The 16,629-nt window shown below is 42.8% G+C and overlaps 1 protein-coding gene across 1 annotated transcript; it reads right to left on the reverse strand.

Moving 5' to 3' along the window:
• Nucleotides 1-3,203: 3,203 nt before the first annotated feature.
• On the reverse strand, nucleotides 3,204-16,297 carry LOC104834217 (myosin heavy chain, skeletal muscle, adult-like). Its single transcript, XM_010571389.1, has 4 exons — nucleotides 16,094-16,297; nucleotides 15,864-16,007; nucleotides 15,717-15,770; nucleotides 3,204-3,260 (listed from the first exon to the last, which is right to left on the reverse strand). The coding sequence occupies exons 1-4, from the start codon at nucleotides 16,295-16,297 to the stop codon at nucleotides 3,204-3,206; spliced, it is 459 nt and encodes a 152-aa protein (XP_010569691.1).
• Between the last annotated feature and the right edge of the window lie 332 nt (nucleotides 16,298-16,629).

Consider the following 16,629-nt stretch of genomic DNA (forward strand, 5'->3'; position numbering starts at 1 on the left):
CCCCATGTCATGAGCTGGCCCTCCCTTCATATTCATGTGCACGGTCCTTCCATAATTGCTAGAGTTATTAGCGTCCCGGATTTAACTTGGAGAACAGGCAGTCAGAGTGTGCAAGAGGCTTCTGGTTTCTGTGTTTGCAAACTGGCTGTTGGTGGATAGAAAGGCCCCTGAGGAACCCCCCAATATGCGGGTGTGAGTGCTGCCTTGGTGTGCCAGGGATGCTTGTGTGGGCAGCCTTATTGCTGCCCATTGCTGGCTCAGTTATGCTGTGGTTGTCTGGACTGTAAGTGGTGAAGGTTTGTAGTAGGTATAGTCCTGCCCTGCTGAGAAAATTTCAGGTAAAGATATCTTTCCTGATCTGCAATACAGGAGGATGAAAAAGGTAATGAAGAGGGAAAATGGAGGATAATTCCTGTGCTTTTGCTGGACTGGCAGGGCAACTTGTCAGTCCTTGAGACTTAAAACATATCTTGGGCATCAGCATTCAATTGCTGTTTCTGAAAGTCAGCAAATACTAATGTGTTAATTAAAGAAACTAGTAGGAAATCCCAGCATGAAAGAGCTTGGCTTTGTATCTCCTCCATCTTGAACAGTACCAGTTCACCAGAACAGAATGTCACCAGTTTCCCTGTTGCCCTGGGACAGACAAACCATCTAAGTATTTTTTGGAAAATGACTGGGTTTTGTGTGCTGCTTCATGTGGAAGCAACAAGAAGTATGATGTCACCTTTTAAAATGGCAGAACTCTTGCAATAACACTGCTGGGACATGGGGAATACCTACCAGCCTTCTGGGAGAAGCCTCTACTACTCATTAAATCCCTTGCATCTAACGACAGTTACAGATGTACCAAAATAGCTATGGTTGCTAGGTAATCTGCACCATAACATGAAAATTTGGATTGAGTTTGTTGCTGCCTTGATAACTGAGATGGTAACTTAATATTTGATCCACATGTTCTGTGTGACACTGTGGTAAATACAAGACTCCTCCATCAGTTCAGAGGTAAGACGAGAGCACAACAGCAAAGAGCGACTGAAAATAAGAGGTCAGAGCATGTTGTGGTTTAACCCCAGCCAGCAACTAAGCACCACACAGCCACTCACTCACTTCCCCAGTTTACATACTAGACGTGCTGTCACATGGTATGGAATACCCTGTTGGCCAGTTTGGGTCAGGTGCCCTGGCTGTGTCCCCTCCCAACTTCTTGTGACCCTCCAGCCTTCTTGCTGGCTGGGCATCAGAAGCTGAAAAATCCTTGACTTTAGACTAAACATTACTTAGCAACAACTGAAAACATCCGTGTTATCAACATTTTTCTCTAGTATAGGAACTGGGAAGTGGGGGCGGGGAATCGCTGCTCGGGGACTGGCTGGGTGTTGGTTGGTGGGTGGTGAGCAATTGCACTGCGCATCGTTTGTACATTCCAATCTTTTCATTAGTGCTGTTGTCATTTTATTAGTGTTATCATCATCATTATTAGTTTCTTCTTTTCTGTTCTATTAAACCTTTCTTATCTCAACCCATGAGTTTTACTTCTTTTCCCAATTTTCTCCCCCATCCCACTGGGTGGGGGGGGAGTGAGTGAGTGGCTGCATGGTGCTTAGTTGCTGGCTGGGGTTAAACCATGACACCCACTCAGGCAAACCTACTGGAGGGACCAGAATCCTTGAGCTTCAACTGACCCCATACAGGAGCTGCTCACCAAGCCCCTGCTCAACTCCAGACCTGGAGCAATGTGCTGCAGGGTGACCACATCTGCCCAGCTGCCACACATTCGTGCCACCATACTTGCTCCTGCCTCTGTCCAATATGGCACTTTGCTGGCCCCTCAACACCCCCAAAGGCCATTGAACATGTCTCAGGCCTGCCATCAGCCCCAGTCATTCAGTTCCTCCTCTCTCCATGGTGTGCCAGCATAACGTCCTTCCTCTGGAGCTGCTCCTTTGCTTCTGGGCCTTGGTCAGTGCCCAAGAGGCACTGACAAGCCACCCACTTGCTTTCAGATGGGACAGATCCTTACAAAGCAATGCTATGGGTTGTTGCCTCCCTGGGCTCTCTGTCTCAAGCACTTCACATTGATGACTTGCCAAATTCGAAACCAACAGCAGCCTAGAGCCAGTATCACTGGGCACAGCACGAGCTGCCTTGTCCAGACAAGAAGAGGGCCCCAGCTAGTCCTGTCTCCAGCAGCTTTCCATCCACTCCATGAGTGCACAGAGTGCTTTGCCTCCTGGGTGCACGCTCTGCCCAGAGCCACAGGCAGTGGCTGTGTCCGACGTTGCCTGTGCTCAGCCTGCCAGCCCATCCAAACAGAGGGACATCCTCCCTCCCAGGGACCAGAGCCTGCCCTGGCACTGGAGCAGCAGCACCTGGGCTCTCCATGGCATGGCCTCTTTGCCAGCTGCTGACCCTGAGGGGGACCTACCTGCCTTGCTGCTGCGTGTTGGCTGGTGGTGACAGGCACGTCAGGACATGGCAGTTGCTCTGGGTCAGCCCGAAGGCCAGCCCAGAGCAGTATCTCCCTGGCAGTGGCTGAGAGCCTTGCTGGTGTCTGAGGCTGACAAAGTACGAGAATTATGAGAATGGATGGATGTGCTGAGGCTTTCCCTGAACACTGCCCCATTCCCCAAGTGCTCCTGGCTCAGGCACATCCTAATCCCATTTGTTGTGTGTGGAGTCAGGAGTGTGCACCTGGTTCTCCTCCCATGAATTTGTGTGGCAGATTTTTTGACCAAATGGAAACATTCAGCATCCACTCCCTTGGTGGTGAGGAGCTGTGCAGATTAATTACAAGTGGTTTGAAGAAGACGTGACACTAAATGGTCTCCAAAGGATGGTTCTTCTCATAGTGGAGGCACCCTCTGGGGCCATGAACATTGTCTCCAGAGCATCTGGGGTTTTGACACTGTAGCAGGCTGAAATGAGATAGAGCTGTTCCTATTCCACCACACATGAACTGTGCAAGTAACATTTTCAAATTTATGTTGCTGGTTTGGAAGGACCAAATGACATCTAATTTGATATGGACATCTGCACTGTCTTGGCCTGAGCAATTCTGTCAGTGATACATCCCTAAGGATACCAGACCAGACAGTTATTTTTATGGATGTTAATACTATTGCTCTTTGGGGCTGGGTTTCAGCAACATGGAGCTTGTTCTTCACTGACATCTTAAAATTTGAGGGGGAGGTTAGAACTCTCTAGGGAGTGAGTGTAGCATTTGACTCTGTCAGCTGCACAGAATATATTATCTCTGCCTGTAATAAGAACACAAAGATTTATACAATTCAGGACGTCATAAATTAATCTAAAATAATTATTTTTTTCTGCATTCAGGGAATTACACACATGGAAAAATTAATGTACACCCACATTTGTCCACACACTGTTTATGGTACTCTAATATTTTCCTTCTGTGTTGGTCCTGCGAAGGCTGTGCAGAGCTTGGACTCTTCCTGGGAAGAAATCTCTGCATGAATGCAAAGAGTGGTGACTTTTTCCTCAGAAAGCCATGAATGTTTCTGAACATGAATTCCATGATTCCACCTTGGTTCATCTTCCCAGTTGCAGTTTACTTATTGCCAAGTACATTCATCCAAATACAATTTTTTTTTTGGTAAGAGAACAGGTTCCTTTGTGTCAAGGGGTGAAAACCTTCCTAGGCTGATGTGATCAAAGACTTCCTGGAAGAGAGATTTCTCCACTGCTGGTTTTCCGTGGAGGGGGGATGGACACATTTTCTTCTTCGGCAGCAGGAGTGAGGTGGTAGAAAGGTCCCTGTTGTCTAGTCTCCATGGAATTCACCTGGAGAGAGGTCTCCTACATGGCATCAGAGTTCCTTAGGGAACTAGCACCATCATGTGTTGGGCATATCACAGGTACCCTGAGAAATGTCTGCAGCAGCTTCTCTGGCCCCCCCCAGTCTTCAGTATCAGAGACGGTAACAGGCACTAACTCAGCAAAGTTGTCAGGGAGTTTCCTGAATTTTAGCATGGAAGATTTCACACAGCAACGTGTTCCATGCTTAGATGTGTCCTGTCCTCCCTCCATTACAGCATTACCAAGCAGTTCCCAGAGCTTTTGGGAAAAGGACACAGTGAGTGGGGGTGTGGTTTGGGAAAGACATCCTTACAGCAGCGTGAAGGAAAGAAGAACAAACCTTTGCAGAGATGTGCTGGCTCCCCTCACTGCCCTTTTCTGCTGTCACCCTAGACACACTGAACAGGGAGGAGTGGGAAAGCCTGGAACTTCACTGCCACAGCCATCCACAGCCAGCATGGCTCAGTCAGCCCTAGGGCAGAACAGCATGGACATGCTTCTCCTAAGGGAACAGGGATGGAAGGAAGGGAAAACTGGGCCAGAGAGGAGTCTTAGAGCTGCTTTGCTGCTCTGGTGCAGTGCAGCTGGTGTAACACACCCTCTCAAGAGTATGAAAGCATCACTGACCCTGTGTCAATCTGACAGTCTTTTCCCTCCCAGAGAAGAATTCCAGTCCCCTGCCATGACAGGATAACCCTGTTGTGGGTCTCCCCATAGTTGTAGGGAGACAGGGCTGTTGATGGAGCCTTGCATTTAGCTCACAGGAAGGTGCTGGACTTCCAACAGTTCACTCTTGCCAGAGCAGCAGTTCCTTCATGTTCTCAGCTGAGATACCCATGTGGCAGTCCTGCCAGAGGCAGTCCTGTGGCAATGGGCTTGTTAACATGCCCAGGAAACAATCCATACATGCAATGGCTACTTGGATTATTTGGGAAGAGCCTGAGTGGCATGGCATCTACTAAACAGTGGATTATCTGCATAACAAGGAACTTTGGCTTCTGCTTTATGCAGAGCATTCAGGGCTCTTCTGATGCAGGCCAGCAAAGTGGTAGGCATGTGCAGGCAGAATGTGACTCCACTTTTAGTGTCACAATCAGCGAGTACAACGTGGCATGAATGAACCCTTTCCGTAGCATGGTATTGTATAACCTCCAGCAAGCAGCTCATCCAGAAGAGAATGCAGGTGGGTGCCAGAGAGTACAGGGAGCAGTAATCTCCTGCTAATAACATAAACAAAGAGAAGCAAAGTAAAAAAACCAAAAAAAGTAATGATGTGTCACAGTAATTCTGGAAAGATGACATTGCATTAGTCATTTTAGAACAGATGAAAAACAACTGACAGTTAGTTCAATATTCCCACCCCTCGTTATAAATCCAGTATTTAGAAGACACATGGTTCTTCCCCTAGCAATTCTCTCCCTAATGGTGAGAAATGTTTGGCATGTCATGAAAGTTTTCATTAAATGATTTTTTTTGTGATTTACAAATTGTTCTTGCTGAGTGGGCAAATTTCTACAAATTTTGCCAGGCAGAGAAACTTAACAAATATCCCTCTCATTCATTTGTTATCTATGACACTGCCAAAACTTCCTGAGAAGGACACTGTACTCCTGACAGTCCAGCTGGTACCTAAAAGAAGGTTGAGCTTTAAATTGAAAGCAAGAGTGCTGTCACAGAAAACAGAAGGATAGGAACACAGAACTAGACACCTTCTCAGTCTGTCTGTATCAATCAACATGTGTTACAAAAAATTCTGTAATCTCATCAGGTCCCAAATTACTATCAGTTACAATGAAGAACAAGACAGGGATGGAGAAAAATGTATGATATGGTGCTCACCACTGCAGTGACCAGAATTTGATGGCATCTTTCCAGATCTCAATTTCTATAAAATTTTTTTACCTCTAAAATTCTCAAAAGATGGACCTAGCATATAGGTGTTTGAGGATCAGAAATGTGCCTCTAATTCTCAAAACAAATTAGTATACGGTCTCTTTACATTCATTCATTTTGCTCCAAAGATTTTCCTTCTGCCTGAAGAGATTTTTTTCCTCCTTGTCATTTTTCTCCTCAGTGGAGTTATACAAATAAATCCATCTTGTATCAGCTTCATCTCGCTAGACTAAACAAGCCAATCTTTTCAAGTCACTCATCACAAACTAGGTCATCCATTCTCATGACCATTTTAATAATTCTGAGCTGCATTTGTTCCAGATAAGTGAATATTTCTCAACTGTTTCATCAATACTTGTTTTATTGAGATGATTCTTTATGATGAATGCATTTTCCCCATTCTTCAGTACAGCTATTGCATTCTTTTTTTTTTTTTTTTTTGCTATAGTTGACTCCCAGTTTGACAGATTCACATGACCACAAAATGGCATAAATCGTCTCTCAGGCTGGAAAGGATCACAGCCACATTTGCTACTTTGCAGGAATGTGTCTGTGTCCTTCAGCACAGGCAGCAGAACTGACATACTAATAGAAGTTGCTGTCTTCCAGCTGGAGTCACACGCAGCAGGAAGGCAAAAGTCACAGGCCAGATAAGAAGGAGCCAGAGGCACTCAGGGTAGAGAAGAGTGACTTAGGGTTTAGTTCCTGTTCTTTCAAATATGCATACATTTCATGTCTACAATTATGGAAAAAAATGAAAAAAATACATAATACAGGTTTTAACATTGAAAGGCATTCTGAAGGTCATCTCAGCTATGTATCTTCAGCTATTTTTAATGCTTAACATTGTTTCAGAAGTTGAAGCTCTGACTTGCAATCCCTTTTCAACTTTTTTCTACAGATCTCCTTGCATCTGTTGTTCCATGTGCTTCTTCACCACCCTTTGGAGAGGAAGAGAGACTAGGGGGGTTTGTATTTTTATTCTGTCTTTTGGCTTTTTGCTGGCCAAAGCAGCTTTATCAGACATCTCATGTCTTTTCTTCAGGAAAGCTTGAAACAGGATTATGACAGCAGTGACAACATTTTTCTGCATCTGCTAAAGCCACAGTTCCTGCCACAGGCATCAATGCATATCTCATTAAGGCCCCCATTTCCCCACTGTCCCTTGAGAAGGATTCCCTGCATACTTGTTAGCACAAGTCTAAATCCGAATCGGTCATTATGCCCAGCTCCAGTATCATGCTCCTGTTTGCAAGAACCTAAAAGAGTTGCTTTCATAACATGATCTAATATTTTAATTTATATTTAAATCTTCTCAGACTTTGCCATTTTGTTACATCATCATTCAGTCTGCAGAATGTCTTGTCCTCGTGTTTTCACCGGCTCTTTGTTGATACAGAAAGCTTTATTCCTGGGCCTTTCTGCATTTGCGAAATTACAGGACCCAGTTACTTCTGGGCTCCATGTCTAATAATAATATTATTCTCTAGTCATTCATAAGCCTGGTGACAATGTTTGTCCGTTTGCCTATTGAATAGTACACTACACTGATCTGTCAAAACCAAACTATGCCTAAATGTTCTGTGACATTTTGAGAGAGTCTCAGGAGAGTAGAAAAATAGTAAGTAACTTTAGTAAAACCTCTGAGAAGTCCTAATATTTCCTTAAAACATACAGACATACTGGAGACATAAAGATCAAGATCAAAACACTAAAGAAACCCTCTCTGCTGAATGAGTAGTAATCACACAGTCAGTGTCAAATTGGAAGAATGTACTGTGTTGTGCAGCAGTAAGTCGAGATGAGCATTACCATTAATATATGGATGGTAGATTACAGAGTTTTCACAGTGAATTTTCAGGTGCTCCCAGAAGTTAAGTGGCTGCAAACATACCAGAAGGCGGTACTGAAAAAGTGACACTGGAAAAATAAACTTAAACTGTCCCTTCAGACAAGAGATGTAACTCCATAAGGACAAGTACAAGCTATTCATATTATAAATAAAATATAAATTGCACAAGATGAAGAGCAACTGGTTAGGTCTCATTTTTCACAGAGAGAAGCAGAAATGCTGCAGCAGGGGCTAGGCATTCACTGTCACAGGGCTCATCAGGGGTGCCACGAGGTGCGCTGCACACATTATGTCTCAAAATGAACAATTGATTGTATAGTGCCAAGAGGCAGTGTGTTAGAGCTTCATGTTGAGTCAGAGCAATCCTACCTTCACAGAAAAGAGAGAAAGAAATCTCAGCGGTGCATGCTGTGACAGAAGTGTTGCACTGACAGTGCTCTCCATTGCAAACTGGAGCAACTACCAGGCTTCAGTAAGAGAGCAGATGAATGGGGTGGAACAGGAGACACAGAGAGACAGAGAGATGTGCAGTAGGGGCCAGGAGTCAGGAGAAGCCAAAAAGCAATAGGGAGGTGTGTAAAAAGGAAAGCTGGGTTCAAGCAGTGTGGAAAAGCTGTTACTGCTCAGCAGTAACTCTAATGCCCACCTGGTTCAGAGAGAAGTATTTCTTTCTTTCCCAAATCAATCCTTTTAATGACCTGACAGTCAATGACTGACAGTGTTTACCACCCCACCCAAGACTCCCAGAACTGTTTCTGGACAAGATACGCTCCTTCAGTGGACCGGTTGGTGCTGTGAGAAGGACCATGATCTCACTGCTCTATGCTTCATAGTTGTTTGCTTGAAGGTCACACTTAAGACTATCTCTATCTCAAAGAGTTGCCTGTTCATAAAATAGCTTCCTATGCAATGCCCAGTGTGCACACACTCTCTCAGCTCTCCCAGGAGTGTCCTAATCACTTTCTGACCTCCCAGTCCCACCAGTACCTCTGCTTTCCCTTCCTTTGTTGTTTTCAGCCATTTCTTTTGGCACCACAGCTCACAAAGACTTGGGGTGTGAGGAGGCACCAGACACAGCCTGCCTGACTGCCTCTCCCGCAGTGACAGGACAAAGCAGAGATTTGGCGAATGGATCTGTTTCCCAAGGCACTCTTTCAGTTCCCAGTGAGACAGGCATTGAGGTACTCAGGCAATGGGCATGAAATAGGTGGAAAAAAAACAGAATATGCCAGGGCTGGTAGATCTTTTCTTGAGACATTTCCAGGAGATTCACCTCCATTTTTTCTTCTGAAATTATACACTTGCCTTTAAAGATTGCAAACCTCCAGTCATCACTGCTTAAATAATATTTATTCATACTAGTACCCTCTTCATTTTGAAAGAGCCCAGCAGCATGTGCAAACGGTGAACATTCCCCACTGTGAAAAAAACTGCCATTATCAAGCCTTAAATTACATCTCAGGAGTCACATACAGTTTCTTCCTGGGCATCAGATTACGAGGATTAAAGCAGTTTCACTAGTTAGTCTTACAGAACCAAAGGTCCTCAAGAAAAAAATACTTTCTGTGGAACTGAGATGTGTTCATCTAACGCTGATGATAGGAAAGGGAAGGGAGCTCATATATTCTAAGAAATACATATCACTCTTTCACATCAAGATTATTATGGACTTGAAAGTCAATGCAAACAAGGTATCAGATGCATCTATTTTAAACTTTCTCTCAGAGATGTTCATTTATGCCTATTATGGATCCATGTTTTTCCCAAGATCAGTTACCTTCGCATCAGCACTTACCAGCTGACAGGCAGCCTGAGTCCAGAAATAGTGTGTCAATGCAAAGTAACTCCTGTCCTCCATGTATGGCAGCAAATCACAAAGTGAGGAGAAATTAATTTTCCATTCCACCTCTATTAATATTCCATTTTGATCCCGATAATCCTCTGTACTTTACATGCTGTCTAGTGGAGTTCTGCACAGTGCACTGTGTGGGAATTTTGTGTTTCCTGAATGTACCATTTATAACAGAAAAACCAACTGATATTTTTATCTTTAAAAATTTGCAGTTTTCCTATACAAAAAAAATTTCACAATATCAATAGTTTGTGCAAAACACTGTAAGACAATAACTTATTAATAAATAAATAAAAATCTTTAAAATATTTTGTGATTGCTTTAAAATAAATATGTATCATTCATTCCATATTCTTTGTGACATCATCCAAAGTAAACAGAATGGATTATGGCTAATTATAAAGTCTGTTTGCTCTTCAGCAAATAGATGTAAACATCAACCTTTTCTACATTTCAAATACAAACTTTCTTATGGATTCACAAGAGCAAAATGTAAACTAAAGGTTTCACATTCTCTTCTTTTTTTTACTCTGTTTTATGGAAGACTGTGGGATGGCTCCAACCATTTTCAGTCCCTCTGGTGTTACACAGGACTGGTATCCAGATACCAAGTATTATCACTAGTGCCCAATAACCCTTTACAGAGTTGAACTTGTTGTCCTCTATAACCTTAGGTGAAACAAAATGATATAAAATCATGAAGTCATAGAATTATGAGGTCATAAGGGGTCTCGGGGGTTATCTAGTCCAACCCTCCTGCTCAAAGCAGGGCCAACTAGAACAAGATGCTCAGCTGAGTTTTGAATATCTCCAAGGATAGACACTACTCAATCACTCTGGGTAACCTGGTCCAGTGTTTGAACACTTTCACAATATAAAACCTTTTTCCTTACATTTAAGTGGAATTTCTTACATTTCAGTTTGTGCCCACTGCTTCTTGTACTGTCACTGCATAGCATTGAGAAGAGTCTGGCTTTGACTTCTTTACTCTCCCCGCAATGAGATATTTACACACATTGACATCATCTCCTTGAGGCTTCTGTTTTTAAGGCTAAACAACCCCAGCTCACTCAGCTTCTCTCCATAGTCAGATGCCCCAATTCCTTAAACATCCTTGTGATCCTTCACTGGAATTGCCCAAGGGTGTCCATCCCTTTCTTGTAGTGGGGAGCCTAGATCTGGACACAGCACTCCAGATATTGTCTCACCAGAGCTGAGTAGAGAGGGAGGATCACCACTCTTAACTTGCTGGAAACACTTTTCATAATGAAGCCCAGGATGCTGTTGGCCTTCCTTGCCACAAAAGTACATTGCCAGCTGACATTCAACTTGGTGTCTACCAGGTCCTTTTATGCTTTCTGGCCAGTCATCCCCAAATCTGTGCTGGTACATGGGGTTATTCCTCCTCAGGTACAGGACTTTTCATTTCCGTATAATGAACTTATGTCAGTCTGTTTCTCCAGCTTGTCAAGCTCCCTCTGAATAGCAGCACAACCATGTGGTGTATCAACCACTCCTCCCAGTTCTGTATCACCTGCAAATTTGCTGAAGGTGCCCTCTGTTCCAGCATCTAGGTTGTTAATGAAGATGTTAAAGAATATTGGCATTTGTTTTGACCCCTGGAATACACCAGTATTTTTCTGATAGACTTTTTTTTTTTTTTTTACAGCCAACAAAGTCAACACATGAAGAATATTAACACAAATCACCTGTGAGGGACCACAGAAGTGTGACACACTGTTGCTCCAGACATTTTAAACTGTCAGAAGCTGAGTTCAGGAAGGCAAAATGGTATGTCTGCTTTTGCTGCTATCTTGGTGACTGCATACCCTTGCACAATTCATAGTTTTCCTGCAGAAAGACTGATATAAACAATTAAAACTGGATTTTTATCTGAACGGTTTAAGACAGAGATCAATCTGATATCTTGGGGGGGTGTTCTAGCTTGATGGAAGGACAGACTCCTCATTCCTTATTTGACATCCGCTGGTATCCTTATAGGACATTGTCCTCAAGAGAGGATGCTCAATAACCAACTCCTAGGATCACACAAGCTGGATCCCATATCTTTTAGCTGCAGTTATAATCTGCTGGCTATCATAACTGCCAAGATATTCAAGAATAGCACTGCCATTCAGGACAGGTGAGCTCTGCCCTGGAAGCATCCAACAGACCAGCATACACATCACAGCCTTTTACTTTCTGTCTTCTTGATTAAGTACTTAGACTGATCTTCAAAGTTCCACGGAGTCAGATCATTTCAATGTTGTAACAAAAGTATTTTTTCAGGAATTTTTTGTTTATGCTAATATGGAGAAAATTATGCTGTTATAATTCTGTAATGAACAATACACCAAAAAAGTAACCATAAACAGGCTGATTTCCTGGTACAGCAGTCCTTACTCCTGTGCAAGTCCCACATCGATGTTTATTCTCAGAACAAACCTTTCTCTATTCTGTGACAATGGAAATTGCTGTAACTCTCAGCAACAGTCCACAGGAAAACATCAAGTCCCTGCCATGTTTTCCTGTACACAGATCTTCCTTTGGCTATGAGATCCTCTGCCACAGTTGAGTGTCCTAGCCATTTCCCTTGCACACACAATGCTGGTGGGATGTTAGCTATGTTAAACAATGTAGCGATGTGGTCCTAAACATTTTCTCAATTCTTTGTATAATCACAAGATATTACAAGAGTTAAAATGATCCACCTAGATCAAAGAGTTAAGAAATGCCAGGACAAAAAAAGACACTGGAGAGGAGTCAGGCAATCTGATACATTTAAAGTGTGTGTAAAAGAGTCCACTGGAGAAGGACTTCCTACAAACACTGGTTCTTAATAGCACAGTTCATGCTCCATAGCAAGAGTTCATGCTGAATCAGCAGTAGTCCTTTAGACATGACATGTTAGTAAATCACAGAAGAAATTCAACACCGTATTTGACAGTAAAAGAGGAACAGGTGCATCACACTAATGTCTCTGGACTTTGGCAAATCTTCAAGAGTATTTAATTTCATTTCACAAACAGCAAAACAAAGCTGAGAATTTTTCAGATTGACCAGTAGTTTAGTTCTCCTTTAACAGGTTTCTTTTAATGAATTTCACCTCTATAGTTACACAATTAGGCATGCTAGTAGTTTCAGAATGGGATCATGAACATAACCGAGACAAAGCAGCTGGCAAAGCACCAAAGCCATCCTAATCTGACATTACTTCTTCATTTCAGTCTTGAACACAAAAGTGAGGCATAAATCTATGTAATGTGTTCTCATGAGACAGAGGGACACATCCAGTCAAGACATCACTGGGCACCAGAAGATCTGGGGCACCAGATGACATAAATGTCAAGGAAAGATGATTCTCTGCCATCACCAGATTCTTATTCAGCGTGGACACTGATTTATGAAGAGCATGCAAACAAAACCAGAGGGAAGACAAAACAAAAAGGACTGAGGATGGTCATGAAGAATCTGAATGTAGAGCTGAGCAGAGAAACAAACCATGTGGTCCTGTAAAAGTCTCCTGTGAAAGAGCAGGAAGGAATCTGAGTACGGAGAAAAGCCAAAGGATCTGCTGCTGGGTAACAATGGGGCTCACAGCTCTCAGAGACCAGGCATGAAGAGAGGACAGCTTGCAGGAACTGTTTTCTAACAGCTAATTCAGGAAGTAGTTCTGATTTTAGCTGCCACTTCTCCTAGGTTAGATCTAACTGCTTTCAGTTTAGCTTTGGTTTGGAGCAGTGAGTGGCTGAGCCATTCTGATATGTACCATTCCACACAGCATGACAGATTGCTGAGGATGCCAGGAAGTAGCTAGATGTCACAGAAGCTCAAACAGAAGTCTTTGCACCTACCTTAAGCTCTGTCTATTGGTGGGAAGGTAATTAGCCTTTGCATTTCCCTGTTGATTTAGCTCCATGGGCAGAATCTCTCATGCTAGACATTCCCTCAGACAGGCAGCCAGATCCACCAGTGACCCACAGGAGGGAAGACAAAGTATTCTTTGAGCATGCATTTGTTAATAACACAAATCATCTGAGACTGAATAGCAATACTATAGTGAGAATAAGTATACGCTGTCCTTCCTGGTGCCTCCAAAGACCTCTGATGGATATTATACTATGCATTCAGTAATTACATTCTTGGCTACAGTTTCTTCAGGTTTGGGTTCCTCAAAATAATTCTTGAAACCTTTTTAAAACACTGGTGTCTCTTTTTCCATACTTTGTGTACTGAGACGGAATGAAAAGTTATACAACAGAACAAATAGTTTTGAAGCTATTAGTTCTCCTGGGAAATCACCCTCCAAGGTTAATGTACTCAGATCTTGACAAGTTATCAGGTTCCAAAACCTTCTCTTTGGACACATCTGAAAGGAGTTTGGGATTGGATTCTCTTTGAGCTTCCAATATCTAAAATTCATATTTCTGAGTGTGTCATTAACATGGCCTCCTTGCACATTTAAAGGATAGAAAACCTGAGGGAAGTATCAAAGACCAGATGAACTGCCATTTTATAGCCCATTCTCTTAATAAATTGACAAGAGCCAATTAGAGAGTCATTACAGCATTGATAAATCAGGTATTAGTGGAAATGGTTCTTTACAGTTAAACTTTCTTCATGGACCATTCAAACCAACTCACAAGGGAAATGAGGGAGAAAGCTCAGATTCCAGTACATTGGTTCAAAAATTACATTTACAGTATATAATTGTTATCAATTAATATGCATAATATGATTGAAAGAACCAGGGAGCTGCTAAAGTCCTGTGTACAGCCCCCATCAGTTAATATTTAAAATAGAAAAGCAGTAACTAGACATGATTTAGGGTTTAGGAACTAACTATTAGACAATGAAGCTTTATGTTTATGTCAGAAAAGGTAATGGATTGTGGTCTGGTCAATAAACCTTGAAGAACTGCTTGAAATGGCCAAGATTAGGGAACAAGTAGGTAAAAGGTAATTCCTACAGGGGGAGATCGCGACCACCAACTCATTGACCACCTACTCAGATGACACCACTTGCTCAAAAGAAGACAATGAAGGAAGAAGACAGAGTCTGCGCACTAATTTACATGAAAGCGAAGAAGAAAGAACCAATCATTAAGGAAAATAACAATGAATATATATTAGTTAAGTGTATAATTATGAGGATTTTTGAGACAAGGGTGTACTGTCTTGAGACAGGCACCCGTTTGTGTGCATCAATGAAATTAGTTTGAAAAGACCTCGAATCTGTTGTTATTGGCTTGCACACTGGGTAAATGAACCCCATTTGTAGGACAACATCATCACCTGAGTTTGACATTTCATATTTAGTTTCACCTCCCAGGCCAATAGGAATTACCTAATAAGATAACTGATCTAAGAAGAAATGACAGATGGATTGTTATTTCACTATGCTCTACTTCTTTGACTGTCTCATTTGACACCTGAAAATGAAAGTCCTCCACCCCTGACCTCCCATCCTCTGAGCAATATTCTACTTTTTTCCTTAGGAATTAACAAAAAACCCCTAATGATATGAAGAGAGAGCACTCCAGTATTTCCATAGGAGGCACCTTCAGATCCACACAGGAAATACTACTCTAGCCAAATGCTCTTTAGTATCAAACTTTCCACTTTGGACTCTCTGAGAAGGCAGAAAAGGCCAGCCAACAGCTATTAGAACCAAGATCATTATTCTAAAACCAGCACGGTCTGGCTGGTGAAATGAAAACAGCTTTTTAGTGGCACTGATGGATGGTGCCCTGCTGCCAGTAGATGGATTCAGAAATATCCATTCTCATACTCCTCTGCAGCATCAGCGCTGCCAAACATGAGTGCTGTTCTGCTTGAGAGAGCTGGCACAAGCATGCTCTAAAGCAATCTACAGAGTCCCAGAAGGGAAACATGGAAAAGGCAAACAGGACATCTACTACCAGATCCTGCTCACAGTCCCACAAGATCCAGTTCTCAGATCCAGTTTAACCTACAACTGTAAGTAACTAAGGCAGCAATTTTGTCTCCTGACGTAAAAATACACCCGATAAGTGTTATCTACTCAAAGACATATGTGGGCAGATCATCTCAATGGAAGTCCAAATCATAGCTATATAAATTATACCTTGTAATCAACATACCTCCTTTAGCTACATATAAACACACACAGTGCAATTTAAGTGTCCACTTGCTTTGGTCAAAGCCATGGCCCATTGTAAACCACATTTATTATTATCATCCCATATCTAGTTGTGGCAGTACATCCCGCCCCCCCCCATCCTGCCAGGAGGAAACAAAGAAGCCTCAGTAGGCCAACCCCCAGCAGCCACTTGTAAGGGTTGACAGTGACGCAGAAGAGACCCGAGTAGATCTGCGAGGAAGGGAGACAGCACGTTGGCTTCCACTTAGCCTGGCAGAGCAGTTCCTCCTAGCTACCCAGAGGAAGACTGCTGCTGCTACTTACGTAGATCATCCAGGCTGCATAACGCTCTTTGAGGTTGTACAGCACAGCGGGTTCATGGAGGTGGGTCATCATGGCCATGTCCTCGACTTTATCGTCCTTGGGAGGGTTCATGGAGAAGATTTGATCTTCCTTCACGGTCAGGGTCTGCCAAAGAATAGAGATGCATGTATGTCAGCTAAGAGCTAAGATTAGGAATCAGATGGTGTCCTTCAGCCTGTTTTTCTCCTCACCTCTCCACCTTCAGTCTTGACAGTGACCTTCCCTGAGTCTTTGTTCTGGATTGTTCCTTTCACAAAGGATTCCTTAGGATACACCACAAAGAAGGATGACTTGGCATCAGAAGGCTTGTTCTGGGCCTCAATTCTTTCCTCTTCTGACTTTCGGAGATATGCAGATGCCTCTCCAAAGACAGCCATCTCAGCATCTGAAGACATGGCTGCACTTTATTTGGGCTACACCTGTAAAGAACTTTGATGGGCAAAATGTTATTTCATGACAATACTGTCTTCAAGAGGATTAAACCTCTCCCATCAGAGGCTTGCTTTATTATCAGTCTGGTGGCAGCAGCAATTTAAATTATTCCTGCCCTGTCATGCCGTGGTGTGCTACTCCCTCAGCTATGTTAGCACAAGGGTTTTTTTGATAAACATTAACTGGATCCACCTTTAGAAAATAAAAGAAAAAGATATTTTCCCATCAGCCAGTTATAGGATACAGTTCAGAAAAGGATCTTACTAACAACAGGAACAGTAACTTCAGTTCTAAT

This window comes from Haliaeetus leucocephalus, unplaced genomic scaffold (assembly GCF_000737465.1).
Source record: "Haliaeetus leucocephalus isolate CR32 unplaced genomic scaffold, Haliaeetus_leucocephalus-4.0 Scaffold319, whole genome shotgun sequence".
Lineage (NCBI taxonomy): Eukaryota > Metazoa > Chordata > Aves > Accipitriformes > Accipitridae > Haliaeetus > Haliaeetus leucocephalus.

Coding starts and splice junctions, on each gene's coding strand:
- LOC104834217 (XM_010571389.1), bottom strand. CDS start 16,297: ATGTCTTCAGATGCTGAGATGGCTGTCTTTGGAGAGGCATCTGCATAT. Junction 16,008..16,093: donor TCAAGACTGAAGGTGGAGAG/GTGAGGAGAAAA, acceptor ATTCTTTGGCAG/ACCCTGACCGTGAAGGAAGA. Junction 3,261..15,716: donor CTTACAAGTGGCTGCTGGGG/GTTGGCCTACTG, acceptor TTCTTATTACAG/GCAGAGATAATATATTCTGT.